The sequence below is a fragment of the Malurus melanocephalus genome, unplaced genomic scaffold, assembly GCF_030028575.1.
Source record: "Malurus melanocephalus ecotype Western Australia unplaced genomic scaffold, MMel_1.1 scaffold_14, whole genome shotgun sequence".
NCBI lineage: Eukaryota > Metazoa > Chordata > Aves > Passeriformes > Maluridae > Malurus > Malurus melanocephalus.
Window position 1 is genome coordinate 3,602,725 of NW_026623246.1, and position 21,007 is coordinate 3,623,731.

The 21,007-nt window shown below is 38.8% G+C and overlaps 1 protein-coding gene across 1 annotated transcript in view; it reads left to right on the forward strand.

The window, feature by feature from the left end:
- Window positions 1–11,921, forward strand: part of ARMC3 (armadillo repeat containing 3) — a 49,963-nt gene extending 38,042 nt beyond the window's left edge. Inside the window, 5 exon segments of the mRNA XM_057383033.1 lie at window positions 807–916; window positions 2,776–2,841; window positions 7,969–8,166; window positions 10,116–10,278; window positions 11,721–11,921. Coding sequence (XP_057239016.1) covers window positions 807–916; window positions 2,776–2,841; window positions 7,969–8,166; window positions 10,116–10,278; window positions 11,721–11,921 — 738 coding nt within the window.
- The last annotated feature ends 9,086 nt before the right edge of the window (window positions 11,922–21,007 follow it).

Sequence of the window (21,007 nt, forward strand, 5' to 3'; positions counted from 1 at the left end):
AGTCTAGCTACAGAAATACTTCGTTTTCTTGTCCTGAAATTTCACAGCTGTTACACAGACTTTTTTGATTATCTTTTTTCATGGATGAAATAATCTTCATGCTATTCCCTATCTGTGATCTTCCCAATCCTATCTRAGCTGTTCAGACCTCATTCCTTTCCAGATCCTTTCTCAAATTTTAGCTCTTCTGGTCTCTTTCCCTGCACTGTATTTAATATTAACTTGACATTGAATGACCTGTGGAYGTTTTGTTTGTTTATTTTTACATAAGGGAGCAAAGAGTTCTTATTTTCACCTCGGTCACGACCCTTTCTCTCACARAAGAAGTGTTTGTATATAAAGACTGACTCTAGTATCACTTGTTAGTGCTGTGTTCAGTTTAGATCCGAGAAGGACTTTTCAAAATACCCAAATGAATTTGAAATATCAGTCTTACAGACAATCAATGAAATATCAGCTCCTAAAGCACTGGGTTGCTTATAAAAATTCCATCCTGTAATTGTAAAGCTTTCAGAGGCAGGAATATTTCCTTATTCTGGAACTTTTTGGAATGCCTTAATAGCCATAACTACAAGCTAAATTACAAAATAGTTATAASCAATCTTTTCTAAGAAAAATTGATAAAGAAAATGCAAATTAAGAAGAAAATAACTTCAGATATTTTGAATGGTTTTGTAAGTTTTCACTCTGTCTCTGATTTTGTATTAGGAATTTTAAATTACTGTTGAGGTATCTTTTAAATGTATTTTTTCTCKGCATCTTTTACTGAAAAGAACACCTTATATTTTATGCTAATTTTCTTGTAGGTAAAACGTGGAGCAAGATTTTTGACTTTGGAAGAACTAAGCAAGAAAGGGCTTACAGACCGTAGGGCCATAATCCTCATTAATGCTAAGCCCCAAGAAGAGTGAGTCATGTTAGATGTACTAGCATTTGTTGTAATAGCTCATCTTTTCATTGGTTTTCACTGTTTCCAACACAAATTTCATTCTATCTGTCTGTCTGTCTGTCTATCTATCTATCTATCTATCTATCTATCTATCTGTCTGTCTGTCTGTCTGTCTGTCTATCTATCTATCTATCTATCTATCTATCCACACACATATATAGAGACACCTGTTTTATTCCCAGCATGGTGCTTTTATGTCCTAGAAGACAAAACATTTGGGTTTTTAAAATAAGAATTTGGAAAATAACTTATTCAGTTGAATTGCTTTTTTAGTCTTAGCCTTTAAGACTCATTAATTTAACACTGATTCCTGATGATGGGACACCCAGTCTTTTATTAGTTATAACAAAGCTTGTTATCTGCAGTAATAATTATGTCATCTAAGCTGAATGTCAACATTCGACAGTGAAACCTATGATTTGATGGTTCYCCTGTACAGACAAATGCATGGAATTTTAAGCACATCATCCCGAGGGGCGGGACAAATMCAAGCATTAAGCTCTCAGCCTTGATAAAGAACCTGTGACCATTTTTTCTCTGTTTAAGTTGAAGCCAGCCTAACAAATCWTAGATTTGAATGCAGGAAGTTGGTATTGGGCTTGTTTAAATGGGAGCCATTTCCTGTAAACAGTCTCACAGATCAAAGATCGCTCTACCAATATTTTGCAAGTCCAAAAACTTCTTCTCTGTCAACACATCACATATTTGGTTTATAGTATCATTAGCTTCCCTTTTAAGCTTGTTTATGACACTATAAAGATGTCTAGGAATATCTATGACAAATTAGACTTCCATACTTTTTGTTGATCCCTAGAGTTGTCTTTAACTATCAGGTTTTCTTTCTTTGATTTTGATAAGGATTCTTGCTTTTGTACTTTGGCAGCAGTCTTACTCCCCAGTTACTTTTTTGTCCATCATKGGATATTCACCAATCCCAGAAAGGAAAAAAAAAAAAAAAAACTCTAGCAGAGGAGCTAGCAGGGCTTGCTGGCAGAGCTGGCCTGAAAGGGGGAAGAGGACAAACCCAGGCTGGCCGGTGATGAGTGATGGCATGGTGTGTCAAAACTAATGGGACTCTTCAATCTGCCTCAGGAGGTGTTGGCTTCAATGCACCACACCTGAAATGTCTCTACACTGAGAACCCACATGAGGGACAAACAAGGGCAGCTCAGGGCTTTGGTGCAGTCCCAGAGATTTGACATCATTGGCACAAGTGACACCTGATGGGATGAGTGCTGTGACTGGAGTGCCCTGTTGGATGGCTCCAGGCTCCTCAGCAGGGACAGGCACAGCGGGAGAGCTGGAGGGGTGGCACTGCCTTTGATGGAAGGGGTGGAATGTGTGGAGATCACAGCTGGAATGGCACAGTTGGGAGCCTCTGGATGACACAACCAGTGACAGGAGCCAAGGGAATGGCCTGGATTCTCTCAGGGGAGGCTTAAGTCAGATATCAGGAAAAGGTTCTTCACCCAGAGAGTGAGCTGAGCACTGGAACAGCTCCCCAGGGACGTGGCCACAGCACCAAGCCTGACAGAGTTCAGAAGGCACATGGTGTGACTCTTTGGAATGGTTCTGTGCAGAGTTAGGAGTTGGATTCAGTGATCCTGATGAGTCCCTACCAGCTCAGCATATTCTACCATTCTGTGATTCCATATTTCTTTTTTGATCCCTGGATTAATGTCTGGTTTATTAGTAATTATGTTATTTCTTCCACTTATATACCACCGATGAATATATTTACTGTCCTTTAAAATCCAAACACCATAGCATCACATGCAAATATTAACTCTGCAAATAACATGCAAAAATATCTTACTCTTTTTCAGGGTTGTAGAGAAAGTACAAGATGTATCACCATCTGTTTCAAGAGCAAGCAGTAGAGAAAAAGGAAGGTATGGTTTTCAGATTTACTAATTGTCRATGCTCTGTTATTGCTCTAACACTAGAAATAGAATTCTAACAACATAGAAATAGAATTCTAACTGAAAATAGTGACAGTTTCTGAATGGACTACAAATACTTAAATACAATGTTGAATGTTTTGGAGTCTTTCACTCACCTCCTGTTTCCAGTAATATTAATTTGTCTATCTTAGTGATTATTTGTCCTCCCTTCCCATGCTGTATTGAACAGCTCACACTTGTTTGCTTTTTTTTTCTTTCATTATCTATTGGAAGCAGTGAAATGCTGTTATTTTACAACCTGACAACCAAGACACAGGGAAATTGCAGAAGAAGACATTTTTCAGTTTAGAACCTAGACCCATAAAATGTTCCTACATTGCCTACATGACTCCTTATTTCTAGATTAAATCTCTTCCAGTGGAATTCCTTAGGTGGAAAAGGTGAGAACAGTGTGGTCAGAACTGTCCTGATTTTTAGGCAACTAGACTAAAAATGCTTCACTACTGCAGGGCTTGTCCTGATCCATAAGATACTCTAGGCACAGTGCTACAGTCTGTCTGTTCCTGCCAAGTAAATCAGAACCTCTACTCTTGTAGTAAAAAATTAATTTCTCTCTTTTACAGAAAGATGATTTGAGTCTGTCCTTCACACCTGCAGATAGCTGACCRCAAGATTTTTGGGGTTTAGCAGAGYCTTTGTGRTTTATTGTAGCTGATCACTAATGATGAGGTGTAACRAACAGGGCTTTCTATTTCAGCGGTTCAGGTACTTAACATCCTTTACWGTCACCAAGACCAGGCTTCTAGACCTTGTCTAATACAAAACACTTAACCCGTAGTTTGTTCCTGTGGAAGAAAACTGAGCCATGGTCTCCCAACTGTCYTTCCTGTAAAAAAGCAGCACAATCACGACCACAACAGTACCTTTTGGAGAAGGCAGGTGTACATGCCAAATTCCAGGGGAATCCAAAACCAGTCCAAATAGAGCCTCCTTGCCATCAATGGAATGGTCTCTAGTCCTTGATTGGAATATATATAACCAAAACTCTCCTTGAGTTTTCTGTTAGCTAACCTAATGAACTGACCATTCATCATGCTAGTTTCTGTGGGTCCCAGTCCTGACTTCCTAATTTTCCTTTCTTTATGGTATAGGGAGCCTTGGCAATGGCTCAGGGAGGTAAATTCTAGCCAGTGGTACACATTGCAAAATGCTAAATTCTGSAGGGTTGGAAGAAAAGGAGAAATAGTGTGTTGTAGGAGCTGATGTACTAAGTTTCCAGTTTTTATGTTGGAGCTCATCCATGAACTGTGACACACTGCTGTCTGTACATGCATTTTATTGACAGAGATAATGGCTGATTTCTTACACTGCTTGTCTATTTCTGTGTACATTTGTATCTGTGCTTGAGAGACGATATGTGCAGTAAGAATGTCCAGACAAAACTGAAAACTGCTTTTGACTCAGTGATTCAGTGATGTCTCCAATGAAGGAAAGGCAGGAGTTATATGAACAATGGTGTTCACTCAGCAAAAGCAGCACTAGAGAAAAAGGCTGAAAGTATTATACTTTGAATTACATTTGAATATATTTGAGTTACATCAATTTGTTTAGAACTGACACACAAATTGTTGACAGATAGTAGCCACTGACTGTGAATGGTTGAGGTTGTGACTTAAGTCAGACTAGTCTATCCAAAAGTTATTTCTTACAAAGCATACATTTGCATTTGACTAGTTATTTGGACTGGAAGCACTTCTGGCATTCAGTTTAARTCATTTCACAGTGGATACCTGAAATGGATCATGTGAATTGCATTGTGGAARGTTCCTGTTTCAGGATGTACCAGAGTAGATGCAGCAGCTCTAGCGTCTCAGGAGGCCTGTCCCGGCTTCTGCTCCTTGCAGGTCCTCCTGCTGTCCCGCATGCTCTGCTCATGACCCACTGTGCATGTGCCACTTTACTCAAAGGAAACACAGACAAGAGRAGATGCTGAGCCCCAGTTATGTTTTCTCTCCTCTAGCTGGGAGTTCCTTCACCTCAGAAGATGCTTTAGAGTCCTAGGCCATTTTGTATAGTCTCAGGAGCTGAGACCTGTTCTGACAAGATAATTCATTTGTTTATTACAGCGTCTGATAAGGATACACTGGATAGTTCYCTTTGAATGTAATTTATGTCAATTACAGAGTAAATGCTCTGTTTGCAACCATAACTCTTTTGGAAAGCAAAAAATTTTATTTAGAAAAAGCAAATACTTGCCTCAATTTCCCATAGTAAACCTTGCAGGGATACAAGGACTCCTTTCTTCAAGTATGAAATAATTGCTTTTGAATGTCAYGATGAAGTTCTATGATTTATAATCCCATTGTCATTCATTTTGAATCCATAATTCATACATCATTATTATTATTAATTTGTGAGATATATGGGAGTTACTTGAAGGTCAGTATCTGACTCCAAGTCTCAAACATGCTTAGACATTTTCCTACATATTTTTTCCTTTGATCATAAGTTTCTGYTCATCGTTATTTTGCAAAGTACTACTGAACACTGTTTAAAGCCATTGTTTTGAAAAAGTGATACTACTTTATATAAACTGTAGTTGAAAGCCAAAAGAAAGGGCAGTTGTAATTGTCTGTTGGAAATGTTTGAATTAGATGTAGAGGAAGTGCCTAGTTGATAGTTTGACATATATTTGCATTGACAGCAACATTTTTCATCAAGCAGTTTCATGTGTGATATRCACATTGACTGGGCTAAAAGACTGTATTTAATGTAAACTAATAAATGTGTATTTATTCAGTTCTATGTTCCAGTACAACATTTAAGGAAATACTTCTCAAAGCTCATTTATTCCTTTTCAAAAGAGAACCAGGGCATTTAAGCTATGCAATASAGGAAAGAAAATAGGTGTCATGGCTGTCTTTTGATGGTAGAACGTTGTATTGGCTGCCTTCTTCCTCCAGCTGATGCTCTGGTGACCTGTTGGACTCTTGTACTAAAGTTGCAAAGAATCAGAAACAGCTTGGAGACTATTAAGTGCCATGAGCTCTCCTTAGCAATGTTCCTCTGCTTTCACAGCAAGTATTCTCATGACTGGAATACAGCTCTGAGAAATTAGAGTGATTTTTTTCTGATGACACAATTCCTACTGGTAAGGGATTAAAGAAAAAAGACAATAGTAGTCTGCTAGTGGTTACTGGTTGTTTTATAGCACTGAGCTGTAAGATAGCAGCTCCACACTTCATTTTGAGATAAGGATTAGACAGTTATGATGATGAGTTGAGCAGTAAGGTAGAGACAAGTGTGGAAGACAATCTTGAATCAGCTATTCCACCAAGGAACAGAACTCAGTCATACCTGAGAGAAATAAGCAGCATTAGAAAAACCCAAGCAAATCACTGTTCAAACCCATCTATCTCAGATGTTTTCTTCCTGAAAGCAGGAAAGGAGGAGAATAAGTGTGATTTGAGACTCATTTGAGTAGATAGGAATAGGGAACAAATTTTCCTATAGCACTGTAGTTTAATGGTGCACTTCTCATCGAGGAAACAAAGGTACTGGGAGGATAGAGGGGAAGAAGAGGGAAAAGGGCAAATGGAGAAGAAACAAGAATTACAGCATTTATAAAAGTTGTTCTTTTGAAAACTGCTTGAACTGGACACCAGAGAATTGGGAATAATTCAGGATTTTTTAAACATGGTATTCTTAACCATAATGGATAAATGGATAAATGGATACGCAGATAGCTATTTAATCTAGCATTATAAGGTTCCCTGGCTATAGTTAGATAGAGTCAAATTAGATAAGAAAACTGTTTGTCTGCTTTTTTCCAAGTATAAGTATAATTAATAACCAGAACAGTTTATTTAAGAGGGTGGTGAATTTTCTATAATTTTAAGATTAAATCTTAATTGGTTATCCTTCTAAAATAATGTGCATTGTGACACCAAAGAAAAGGGCTTTTTGTGAATATGGTAAATCTCAATAGGTTAAAGAARAGTTTGCAAAGTATTCTGAAGACAAATTGCTTGAATTCAACTACTGATAATGGTGTATGCCCTTTTGCTTTGTTAAATGCCTTCCATCTTAAGAGTGCTATTCATAATAAAAATTTTAAGAATAATTTGAAGAGCAAGCAATAATGATAGTGTGTCCTGGAGCCATGTACTGTAGTGGTCCTTTATTTCTTTTTTTCTTTTTCCTTCCAAGATCACCAGAAGTATTATGGATTTTTAAAAAAAATAAGCCAGAACTCTTTAATGAAGGAAATTTTTTTTATTTCATACTATAATAGTGCAGGATCTCTGCTGAAAAAAATACATAATGCTTACAATACATTAGGTTCATATGATCTCACAAATGAAAGATCCTAAACTGTCTGACTGCATAGGCCTTAATAATACCTCTGATAAGATACCCATTTTATAGYTGCTGCATAACTTGTGAAATGCACAGTATTTAATCTAAGAAGAACAAGCATTTCACTTATACTTCTGTTGGGTGCTCTTCAGAATCACAGCCATTTTTCAGATCCTGAGCATTAGTGAAATATGAAGCATATGCAATGAAAAAAGTCAGCAAAAACACAGACTTGTTACAAAATCTTCCTCTGACAAGCCATGTTGTATAATAGTTTGCATAATGCTTGAAGTACCTGAATTTGCAAGTACAGAGACTGTCTTGTCAAGATTTGAGCTGTGCTTTTGATACCATTTGTTCTTTTATTTGAAGTCCAGATTTTTGTCATAAAAACTCATTTGAGTTCATGATTTTTAGTTCATTTCTGTACAGAATTAAACCATAAATTATGTTCTATATGCATATAGTAGATATCTAGTCMCCTAGATAATCCATATATGGGAAAGGCATATCAGAGCCATTAACAAAAAATAAAATGAGAATTTGCAACAATATTCACATGGAGCTAGTGGCACTTGCTTCCTAAACACCTCCTGAGGGCATATTCTCTACAGCTTTTTGGACATTTGTTACCAAGAGAAAAGATGCCTCCTACCCTCCATCTCTCTCCAGTCAATTGTCCTGCTGGAGAACTAATGTATTTGAATTTTAGAGATTACACTATTCTCAGTAAATGTGTATTTTTTTCTATGTAAGAAAAGGGAAGGGGAAAAAAGAAGAGGATAAAACAAAGGAAGTTACTGGAGTTACACCCAAAGTCCAGGAGGAAATAAATCTAGAACATGCCCAATGGGTACCACCACCTGACTTTATTTTAATGGATTACATTAATGAAGCTTCCAAAACAATTCTACCACTAACTACTACCCGGGAACAGATTGTGGCTCTTGCACAGTGAGTACCAAATTGTATTTCCATAAGCTGAATTGGTGAAATAACTGTATTTTGTTTTCTATAGAGCCAAAATCATAAGACAAATTTTCTAACATAGCCTTTAAGTGCTCCTGTTATTAATATCCTGATGATATAATAGTGCCAGAATATTGCAATAGTGCATATACAGACTGTTGTTACCAATGTGTGATTCATTAGTTACACTGACTACTCAGCCTGGGCACCAATCACTGTCACCTCCAAGCAGCGTCTCTTTTTATCTTCTCCTTAGTTTAACCTTTATATCTTAGCAATTTCCTGGCTGCCTCCTGAATCTGGAGAGTTTGGTGTCAGACCCCACTTACTCTCACAAAATTTGTTACTTTTACTAACTCTCATTTTTAATGAAGTGGTCTAATGTGATATGAGAAATGACTTTTCCATTGATTGCAGAATTTGACAGGACAGATACTCATCCTTAACTATCCAGCTSTGTATAAATCATGCTGCCTTCCTCAAGGTGGAATCCATAAAATTCTCTTTTAAATCCGCTCTTCTAACACACCAGTGAAATACTTTCGGACACAAGTGAAACAACCCACACAGGTGTTGTTTCACAACCCAGTGAAACAAACATGGGAAATTTAAGTAGACTGTTTTCTGTGGGGATTTTTATGTTTGTGTTGCATTTCAAGCGGCTGCCTGAATAGCATGTKTTGAAGAGGGAGTGCTGGAGAAGGCAGCTGCAGCATCCCTCAGCAGCCTGGCAGCCTGGGCAGAGTTCCTCTTGTGCTCAACTGGGGAGGGGGTCAGGCTAAGGAACATCAGCAGTGCTGGATGACTCCTTTGGAAGAAACACAGMGCACCTTTGTGTGGTGGTGAGCACMTCAGCTYGGGCARCTTTGCTCACTTTTTTGAGGGCTGGCCATGGGCGCACCCAGCACAAGGAACTTCCTTGAGTCCCACACTTTCTCAGCTTCACCAGTAGTTCCCAGCTTCAAGATGTCACATCTGACACACTCAGTTATAGCTCCTCGCACCCGTGCTGTTGCAACCAGTGCCTCCTCYGCCCTAAGTTTTGAGAAGTGAGGCCTTGGAGTTTGCCTTGCTTGTGTGGTGAAGACAGAACATGTTCACAGCTTTTGCAGAGGAAGAGTGAGATTTTCATGTCAGCTCTGAAACATCTTGTCCAGAGTGAGAGCCCTCAACAATCCTTGTCCTCGTGGCTGAGACACTGAGAGAAATAAAGGTCTTTACACACAGCCACCCTGCACAGGGGAGATGAAGGTGTGCATGTATGAGGAGACTTGCAAACCAGGGCTTGGTCCTGTGTGTGCACCATCATCCAAAAGACATGCTTTTTGGCAGTTTGCACTGACTGTAAATTTTGACCTGTTTCTTTTTCTGAGCTATTTGTTTTAATGCATAAAAACTGCTCACCCCCAAAATACAGGCTTCAATAAAAGAAAGCGCATGTGAATCTAGAATCTAGACACTTTCCTATGCTGGGATCATTATCTATGGCTTTGACATACATATTCTCATGTCTTCATTCCTATTTCAAACAAGTCATAGGTCTGGGGACTGTAATATGTAACATACCTCATCTGTTACCTGTAAATATAAACACCAGCTTCTGTAATTTCTTTCTCTGTAATTACACTGTTATTATGTTTTTTTCTGAGAACTTTGTGCCTATACTACACCACTCCAGAATCTCTGTGTTTGCACCTTGTTTAGGTCTGTGACAAATATGACTGACCTGAGTTATGGTTATCTGTATTTATCAGTAAGCATATTTAAAATACCAATTACTGGATTTTAAAAAATAATTAAGCAAACATAGAAAAAGTTTCACAGTCTCAAAGGTCATTAATTTCTTGCTTATATACATTTCATTTTGCTAAATGTTTGCAATATGTACAAGTGAAATTATAGCTGTAATTGATCCCAGTATGCATTTGAAACAGGTTTGTYGCAGACAAGATGGGTGGCTCTGTTGAAAAAGAGAAACTCCATAACTACTGCTGGGAACTTCACATAAGTGAAATAGAATTTGAACTGAAAAGCAACATTGTGCCTATTGGGAAAATACAAAAAGGGACGTTCTATCACAGGGCTTTACTTTTCAAGGTACATTATCATTTATTTTGCAATATAACATATTGATGTTAAATAGATAAACTAATCAAAAGTATATTTGCATCAGTATAATACTGTACTGATATTCCTGTAAAATCTTTTGTATACAGTTTCATAATTTTTCACTAGCAAAGTTGATTTCCCAGTGAATGAAAGCCAGCATYGCTTCTTTCTGTAAACATTCTTGTTGTCATTAAATTGTCTTAAGTGATATCAGCAGAATACTTGATAAATGGCAAAAAGCCAAAGTATTTGATTTGGAGTCAAAACATTTTACATTTTCTGTAAACTGTAAAATATTGAATTATGCAGCTTCCTTCTTTTKCCATGCTGCAAATGTAAACTTGTTGGGACAATTTTTATTTGGTATCTGTGATATTCTGATAGTATATAATAGCTTTTKTGTTCTTGTTTCTTAGACTGGGAAGTTTTATTTCTTCTTTCTTTATATGAAGATGTACTGATGCAGCCAAGTTATCTGTCCCATCCTTTTTTTCTTGGCAGGGTTTTTCTCTTTCTTGAATGGAATGAAAAAGAGAAACAAGGGCCTAGTACATTAAGCAGGAGGGATCTAAAAAAGAGTACACAGGAGAAAGAGTACAACCCTAAATTTATGRTATCCATAGGGAGGGAAAGTTTCCCAACTTATTTTATGAAGTTCTGAGGGTGTGAATTAATTATGCTCCACTGTCCTAAGAAACTTTTGTAGGGACAGATCATCTCTCTTRAAGCACAGCTCTCTAAGCAATGGATATCCAGGTCCATTTGTAACAACTTAAAAATCTTCTAGGATTTCCTTCCTTCACAGGAGATGCATGGTGAGAAAGCAGTTTTGTAGCTGGAATCTATTATAGGTCTGTCTTGATAGGRCAACCCAGAGGAAAGGCAGGTGTTTCATCTAGCAGACACTTGGCTCRCATTTCATTGCTTCCCACATTTCCAGGGCTGAAAAGCAAGGAGTGAAGCAACAGTCCTAAATTTACCCTGATAAAAATGTACATTTTTACACTTAATATTTCATACTAGCTATGTATGTGCTCTGTGCCTACACCTCATTGTTTGAATAGACTTCACAATGTAATTCAAAAGTCTTCCAAATAGAAAAAACCATTGCTGGGTACTGTGGGTGTTGCACTTMATTTGATATCTGAAGGACTGATAAACAAATGTATCAGTGTTTGAAAAGAGTTAAAAATGAATATTTTTAATGTTGTACATAGGATATCAAACAATAACATTTAAAAGCCTACAATTTCTGAGCAGAACCAAAAATAAAGCTTTGAAATTTGGAACAGCTGAGAAATTTATGAAGTCTGTTTCAAGAATTGGCCTTTCAGGTGTTTGTTTTGTTTTTAAGCATCTMTGGGCATTGCTGTATATCACAGAAGCTACATGGATGAACAGTGATTAACTACTTTTTCTTTCTTTTTTAGGCGATAGCAGACAGAATTGGCATTGGCTGTAGTTTAGTTCGGGACAAGTATAACAGAGCTTGGAATGAAGTTAAATTGGTTGATGACTCTCCCAAAGGGCACCTGCTTCCTCCTCAAGAGTATATTGTAGATCTAATGTTTGAACCAGGCAGTTTGCTAAAACAAAGAAGTGCCAAGGCAGATCAATACAAACAGATTTAATTATCTTGTTGAATTTCACCAAAATAAATACTTAAAACATGTTTCTGGTTCTGCATTTATGAAACATAAGGGGGTTCATACCCAGCTATCAAAAAGAAGTGTATCTGGTATGTTGTCTTAAAGGTTTAATTAAACATGTTTTTGGCATCCAACTTCAGTTCTTAGAAAKGTCATTAATTTTTTTTGTACTATTTTAAGACTAAACTGCAAAACTACGGATTTAAATTCGATAATCAGTAATATTTGGTGTGTGCTAACAGCATATTGGGTTTTTTWAAAAAAATTTTCCTTTGAATCCCATGCACACTTACAGGAATTTCATGTCCATAAAGCAAGAAAATGTGACATCTGATGAAATAACAAGTCACCTAAAAACAACTGGACAGTTTTTATGTGAAATAACCCAAGAACTGAGGATTAGAACTRCAATAACAGTATACTTTCAGCCTCTGTAGAAAAAAAACTCCATTTATATTTCTTAGAACTTGGCAGAGTTAATATTTACAGATAATAAGATATTCTGGATGAAATTAAATACTGTTTGTCCTGGCACAAGGAAGACAGATGATTGATAAGTTAATGCTTGTAATCTCTGTTTAAGTTCTCTATTTTTCACTTGAAGATAAAATGGACTCTGAGAACTCAGCAGTTTTAGACAGGGAATTTGTATTTCTTGCAGCCTTGGGTAACGGGGTGTTGCTRAAGAGTGGTGGTGCTTCTAAGGGAGGTAAAATACTGGCTAGAACACTCTGGTGAACACTTCCTGGTGAAACTGTCAGGAAGGTACTGGAGTATTTCAGAGAGCACTACTCTCAATTGAGTTTACTGTACAGAACTGAGAAAATGTCCTGTATAGCAGTTAGGCCAGTGCAGGCAACGTTGTACAGAACTGAATTTCTGAAGACCAGAACACCTAAAACAAGGCATTTACTTCCTGCCCACCAAAAATGTGATTAAAAAATTTGGCATCTGTGTTCTTTTAGCTTCTTTATGTTTGTGTAAGCACAGTCACTTGACTGCTTTGGGTTGAGGAGGTTTGTATCTGTTGTATTCATTACTKCTCATCAGCATGATCATAATGCTCCTTCTCCTTCCTCCTCTGACATTCAGCATGATTTCCTGGTAGCCCTTAGGGGAACATTTTATCTTCATGTTGTAAAWTCACTTATATGGCCTCATGTTCTTTTTTTTTTTTTTTACCTTATGTTCAGCAGTCCTGTAGACATCAGAATGAAAAAGAACTCTGGAAACAAAATGCAGGRTGTGCTGGCAGAACTGAGAGAAATGTGAGGATGTGTTTCTTATCATTGCTATGTAGCAGGTAGTGGACTGACAGAAAGTCATATGTTCTCACTGACAGGTATGATTCAGTATGGAAAACCACAAGTTGTACTTTACAACTTTGAAAGTACAGTAAACTGAAGTAAAATAAGAATTAATTTCCTGCTAGGTATCATTTTGTATAGTTTTCTTACATTGGAATTCCATTATTTTGTATTGGAACCATAATGTTAAAATATGACTTACTGTGTTTGAGGAGGTCTTGAAAAGAAAGCAATTTCTGTTGTTTCAAATAAAAATTGATATTAAAGAAAAAGACAAAAATGCAGGTTTTCAAAATAAAAACTGGGAAACTTCTAGACATAAAAGCTCACTTTACATAAAATAGTTATCTAAACAAATAAAGCCAAATACTATACCCTGCATTGTATAATGCAGAATTTGGTGATCGAAAAATGTAGCATCAAAAAATTATTTATGTCTTTCAGTTTTGAACTGTGTACTATCTGAGTTCTGTCACTTCAAAATTGTAATGTACTGGGATGTCAGAATTAAGATCTAGGAAGAATATAAACACTTCAATCTCAAACTATTACTTTGAAAACTGCACTTTATTTGTCAAGTAAGTCAAGAGATGCCACACTTTTWAATTTGATATTAATCAGGGACCTGTAGTTGTGTCCATGGCCTGGTGAAAAATTCTCCCAGCCTTGGTAAGAGCAGCTCAGCTCACACTCATTCCAGAACTGAATCAGGAAACAAAATATTTGCACGTTTCTACAGGGCTCAGCTGGGTGAATATTCCCTGGATATGCCCAGCACACACCGTGTGGCTTGGGCCATGCCTGAGGGAATTGATCACCTACCTTCATTTAGGGAGCAGATGGGGAAGGGCTCGTATTTCCTTTGACATAAYAGTTCACTGGGCAGATCAGTCACACAAAAGGAGTCAGGCTTGATGCCTTCCTAAGCACGAACAAAATAGTCTGCAGCTACCTCACTGCRGGATCTCTTCTGGCCACTAAGCACTCTGCATCTCTTTTTGAAGATCTGCTGTCATGTAGAAAAGAATGCAGAATTAATAAACTACAGAAACAGAAAAGYTGAGCAACCTCTTCGGCTTACTATTTGAGGTAGCAATTAGGCTTTTCCTTTGGGAAAAAAAGAAGTCTGGGTCTCCAGTACCCACTTCCAGAAATTTACTTATAATTTTCTGCATAAACATGTGAATTTCTACTGTAAAATGTAGAAAATGTACCCTACCTAGAACAAAATCTCATAATTAGGTGCTGTCCTGCAAAGTGAAAAGCTGTCTTAAGCAAAGGTAACAACTGAGATGAGGTTCAGTCCTCCACAGCTGTAACCACCAGGCAATGAGACAAAAATGGGTATCATGGCCAGCAGCTGTACAGATAAAAACCAAATGTGATGGGCTCAGACAAAGAGGGCATGCAAATGGTTATCCCAGGACAGTGATGGGAACTGAAGATTCTAATTTGAAYGAGGCACACCTCTAAGTCATCCTCACTGTGGTGTCTGTACTTTTGAGAGAAGTTGGCATGGAGACTCATTCCTCCTGTAAACAGGAACTGCCCAACTTAGTACTGACTGTGCAAATTTGCCCTGCTCAGCTTCCTGCATTGTCTTTTCCAAGGATTGTGCCAGGGATACACCAGACATGCACACACATATCCCCCAGAAATATCCTGCTACCCTCACTACTCCTTAAAAGGAATTTTGATTTGGCATTGAAAAGCACAGTGCTTAATATACAGCACATCTGCATATCAAGAAATACAAATATGGACTGTGTTGATAAAAGGTCAGGTATGATTCCTACCTTTCTGATGAATGTGAGCCAGTAAAGCAACAGGCCAAACTGATGGTGGTGTCAATGGGATTGCAAGTTGCAGTAGAGGTTTTGGTACGAGAGAGTCTAATGCTTTGACCCTATATCCATCTCTTTTTGCTTCTGTGTGTGCTGGGTCCATTTTGGCTAAGGAAATAATTCCAGGCTTTGTCGACAAGTTTTTGGCTGAGATATGTTTCTGAGGGGTTCTTCTGGTAAACACTTTGCTGCCCAAGTGGCCTGTTCTTCCCCCAGCAGTCATCAAGGCAGTACAGATTGCTGACAGCAGCCYCACCAGTGCTTCCATGCTTCCCTTCTGTTGCCCTTCATCCCTAAGTGGTAGGAACACTGATGTTAACTGACACTTGTTTTATCTTTATGCTAGCAGGGAACAACTGCAGTGCAATTTATAGARTTGGGACATTTCAAATAGTTTCTGATTACCCACTGTGAAACTAGAACATTGGCAGAATGTTGCTCCCTCAAACTGTGCACTCCCGTGCATGTAGAAATTGAAATGAGCACTTCCTCCYGGAAATCTCCATTGCTGATTAACTCTGGATCCTCAGAAGAATCCAGAGCTCTCAGAACAAAATAGGTGTCCATTTTCAGATCCATGAGAAACTTTTATTTTGTTACTGTTCTCATTAAACTTGTCATCAGGGAAAAACAAGTCTTTCATTAGTAAATGCGGGCTTTAGGTCATGACATGTTATTTCATCTATAGCTTCACTGCATGAATCTGCACCTCTTCTACATGACTCATTTCTCYGTAAATCCAGTTCATTATCAATATAGAGTGTCAGAATGAAAACTTCAGAGGCAGTAGGCATTTAGTGGCCAGTGTGTCAAATTAGTTAAGATGGAAAAGTGCACTAAAACATTTATTATATTCATAGCCCTCTTGCTGGCTTATACAAGAGTCTTCCTCCCAACTCTTTGGCACTACCTATTTTCTTCAGAAGACTGAAAAAAGAAAAAAAAAATCCCCTTGCAATTAAAAGTCCAAGCACATTGCAACAAAATAGAAGAGGAAAGCATAAGAATGGAAAAACAGGCTGAAGCCAGGAGTATATCCAAGCAAGTAACCCATGACCAGCRATGATCAGTATAGAAAAGGTAAAGAGCATGGCCTAAATACATTTCTGCATTTCCAGAGTACTCTGCTAGGTTCRGCACTTCACAGCTGAGGGGATTTCTGTGTGTCTAGGGATTTAAAATTACATTTACACAGAGATGAAAGCACATAGCACAGCACAGATATASAGGTACAATCACCCACTGGCACATCCAATATACAAACCCTGTAACTCTGCAGCTGTGCCAGGGCTCCTCCTCTCCTCCCAGGCAGCTGCACCTCTTCCCAAAAGGCACAGAGGGAAATGACCAAATGACTCTGCTCTAGCACTTGTGGTGGCCTTTGCAATACAACTGTGTATATGGGACATGATTTTTTCAGTTCACCAGTATTGATATTGGGGCAGATCTTTGCAAATAAATTACCTGCTCTTTAGCCCTCTTAATGAACTTACTATTTTTCTATTATACAGACATTGTCTCTGACTCTGAAAGACATCAGAAATACTGGAATAACTTTATCTGGCCTTCCTTGTTCACTATCACCCAGGCAGAATTTATAATTCATGTTCAGGGAGARTACACACAGAATGAGAGAAACACAGGGAAAGAGACMTATACTCACACACRCATACGTGTCCTTGACTATAAAAAYGTTATTTGCAGGACATGGAAGAAATTGGAATATTGAAGACACAATGACCTAGCAAAAGATTTTTTTCATGAAGGAATAAGTTTATTTGCATGCTAATGAACCAGCTAGTTCTTCTAGCTCATTGATGTTTCACTGACATGCTAAGGTGCCATCTATGGAAACCTTGTACAAAGCATAATTGAAGCCAGTTCTTGCTTGAAGTTGGATAGCTGTTGRGGGAAATATAGCAAAATGAGAAAAGCAATCAAAGTAGGCAGCAGATCCTRTTGCTCATGCAGCCCTTTGTCCAGGCTACACCCACCTACTCAAATGCTGKCCACGACCAGCTCTCCTCATGCTGGTCCTACCTTGCAAATGAGCACAGCAGAGGGTTTCTTTAACYCTGTCTTCCAACAGACCAAAYGCTTGCACTCTGCAGGATCTCTTTYAGAMTAAGAGACAAAAAAAGCTCTTCAGCAAGTGCTGTACACTGCTGTTGTTCACTCCCTCATCCATGCTGCACAGAAGTAGCAAAACTCTCCATAGGGTCCATAGTGTAACATCTTTCCTTTTCCTGGAGCCAGTGGTGTGCAAGTTTGCTATAAAACATGGTGCCAAGTTCTTGTGAAGCAGAAACAAGCTCCAAAGTCACTTCACCCTTTTGTTGCAAGCAAGGTTGAGCTAACCACCCAGCCAGAAACCTGAGCGCCTGCTGGTMCCACAGATTGCAGTTTCACTGTTCCCCATTTCTCTGCTACTGCTTTGTCTTGCTGTTTCCAGGAGGTATCCCCAGATTGTCTTACTGTGACTGATACTCATCTCCTGTGTTTTCTAATCTACATCCTGTCATGGCTTAACATCAGCTGTCAGCCCCACATAGCTGCTCATGCACTCCCCCTCCTGTTAGATAGGGGAGAAAATGAGAATAGTGAGACAACTCCGTATAACAGGTACAACAAAAGGTGAACATGCCAGCAAAGGAATTCATTCACCACTTCCCATGGCCAGGCAGGTATTCAGCCATCCCCAGGAGAACAGGGCTCCATCACATGCTAATGGTGACTTGGGAAGATGAGCACAGTTACAGAATCACAGAATCACAAATCACAGAATCAATTTGGCTGGAGAAGACTTCCAAGATCACTGAGTCCAACGTTTGACCAGACACCCCCATGCYACTTAGACCATGGTTCTAAGTGCCATATCCAGTCTTTTTAAACACCTCYAGGGAGTGGATCTTCATCAAGACTCCAACACCACCCTAAACAACACCACTCTGAATGTCCTCTCCCTTCCTTCTTCTCCCCCCAGTTTATATATGGAGCACAATGCCATATGCTATGGAATATCCCTCTGGCCACTTGGCRTCAGCATCCTGGCTCTGTACCGTCACATTTTTTTGTGCAYCCCCAGCCCACYTGTGGGTGGGGTGAGGAGCACAAAAGGCCTTGGCACTGTATAAGAGGTGCTCAGAAATAACAAACACATCYCTGTGTTATCAACAYYGGTTCCAGCACAAATCCAAAACACAGGCCCATGCCAGCTACTGTGAAATAAATTAATTCTATCCTATTCAAAATCAGCACASCTTTTTCTACAAATCAACAGTGCAAATCTACAGAAGGTTTTGAACAAAAAAAACCTCACACCATAGTATGTTTTTCATTCCTTTTTAGTATGAGCTTCTCTGAACAAGGTGCTTTTAGTGATACAGTCTGAAAGAAGATTCCTTAAGGGCCAGGTGTCAAAAAGATATTAAAGAGTCAAAAGGCTTTTCAAAATGTCAAGTCATTAGTTTTAATTGGCATTAGGGTACATATTATGAAAGACTGGAGGTCTGCTCAGTGTCCCAAGATATAACAGACCTTGGTAATGATATCTAAGTTCCAAAGTTGGAGAATTCTCTGACAAATGGGCACTCTTAAGACACAGTTTATCCGCAGTAGATCATACAGAAGAATCACATGCTGTGAGTGCCAGTTTCTTTTCATAACGCTGCTTTTGCTGCAGACTTCTAATGTAAGTGGATTTAATCTTAGATCCACCTGCTATTAATGGGAGCTACATTACTGAAGAGAGAACTAGGCAAATAAAGGCTGGCTCCTAGGTATAAATAGGTGCAAAAAGTCAGGGACTGTAAGCCCAGACATTGGGTTATTGAGGTACTAAATTTCTTCAGGAATTCCCAATGACAGTACCTATCAGGAATTGACAGGGACTGGGATTTTGTAACACTGGGCCAAATTTACTGTTGGATCTAAGCAGCTCACTGGAGTTTCCACAAGCCAAGAGTTGTGTGGYATGTGGTACAGGTTAAAACACAAATAATGTAAAGTGCAGGGTGAGCTCCGAATGCAGTGTTTCATGTGCCAAGGATAACACTGGTCCAATGCTCAGAATGCYTTCTTCAGAGCAAAACCTCTGGTCAGAAATCAGCAGTTATTTCCACAGGGATTGTCTGYAGCTTTTGTTACCATGGGGTAGAGGAGGGACGGGAGTCACAGAATCATRGAATGGTTTGAGCTGGGAGGGCTCCTAAAGATGTTCTCATTCCAACCCCCATAATGAGCAGGGACACCTTCCGCTAGGCCAAGATGTCCCAAGCCCCATCCAACCTGACCTTGAACACTTCCAGGCTTGGGAGATCSACAGCTTCTCTGTTTCAGTGCCTCATTCAGGGGCTGCCACTGATTCAGGGTGTTGTTGCCACTTGCTGTGTATTTGCTGACCACAGAAATTGAGTAGGAAAGGGTAGCACATGTTCAGTGGTGTCAGTATCAGTTTTGATACTGAAACACTGCTGAAAATTAGGTATGGTGGGAAGATATCTGTGCTTGGCACTCAGGAATTAAAGCAATGTGCTAACAAATGTGCTAGCAATACCTGACCTACCAGTATTTTTTCTTGCTAGATGAATGGCAGTATGATGTAAAAATAAGAGGTCCATGTGAAACCTAGAGCCTSCTCTGATCCTTTCTACTGTCTTCCTACAAAGCAGGTATGGACAAAAGCATTTACCACAGCAGCACTGACTCAGTACACTCTACCTATTAAAAGGCTCCTCCCCTAAAGTTCTCACAGAATTAGGTTCTCGCTGCAGATCTGGACAAATTTGATATCACGTGAAGCTGGAGGTGAAGTTTCTGCTCAGCTCAGAGCTGCTCTGATAGGTCCTGGAAAGGAAACCCCAACTCCTGTTCATTTAGGAGCAAGGTGTGCAGGGCCGGACTGTCCCCAGGCACTTCATTTTCATGAAACAGAAAACCAACTCATGCCTTGAGAACAGACTGCTAGTTTTTCCAACTGATAACTGGTGAATATACTGGAGACCAAGGATTCTAACTGAATCTTGAAGTACTGCTACAAGAATGAGTTTGAGGCAGGCAAAGCACACAGGTAGTGCAGAACTGCACCACTGTGCACTTGCACATCCCTTAGGCAGTTGAGTCTCTCCCACTGCTTCTACCTTAATACATGTTTCTTATTTTTCAATTCACACATCCATTTGATAAAATCAAAATCTGGTTTTATATAACTGGGAAAATAAAACTCTAACAAAAGAACTCCAAAACCACAGATGTAAAATTATTTTTGAGATGTATCATTCCCTCTATTGTCCATCTACTTGATTAACAGTCCTTACTCTGTAATTCCTTCCCTGGTGAAATCAAGAGGCAAGTCCAGCATCCATGTCTGACCACAAAGGGAATGGGGGAAATGCAGTCTGTGGGGAAATTTTAAGGAGCATGATTTTGTGCTTTCCCTGATTAGAAAATACATTAAAAATAAAACTTTAGAAGCTTACCTAAGAGAGAAGGAGAGAAGATTAATAACTTCACTTACATGAATCCCAAATTTAAAAATACATCTAAGATTAATGGGTGGGAATAAAACTTGTTCTAGTGAGCCCCATTCCTCAGTAATTCCCATTTGCTGGGAAAAAGGTAAACTCTGTTATCGGGGAAGTCACTCTGTTGAAGAGAGCCATTTTCCCAATCAGAGTGTGAAGCATGACATATCCTACTCTTAAATCATTTATATTTTATTTTTTTATGATGCAATCATGAATGAGCTTTTTCTGCATTTGTAATGAGAGAAYAGAACAGATGGTCAGGGCTTAGTTCAGGGTGATAAATCCATTAAGACAACCTACAGAAAGCTGCTGCTATGGCACTTGCTGCCAAATAAGTGCAGATTCAGTTCATTCAGTTCATTCAGTTCATTCAGTTCATTCATTTCAGCTTT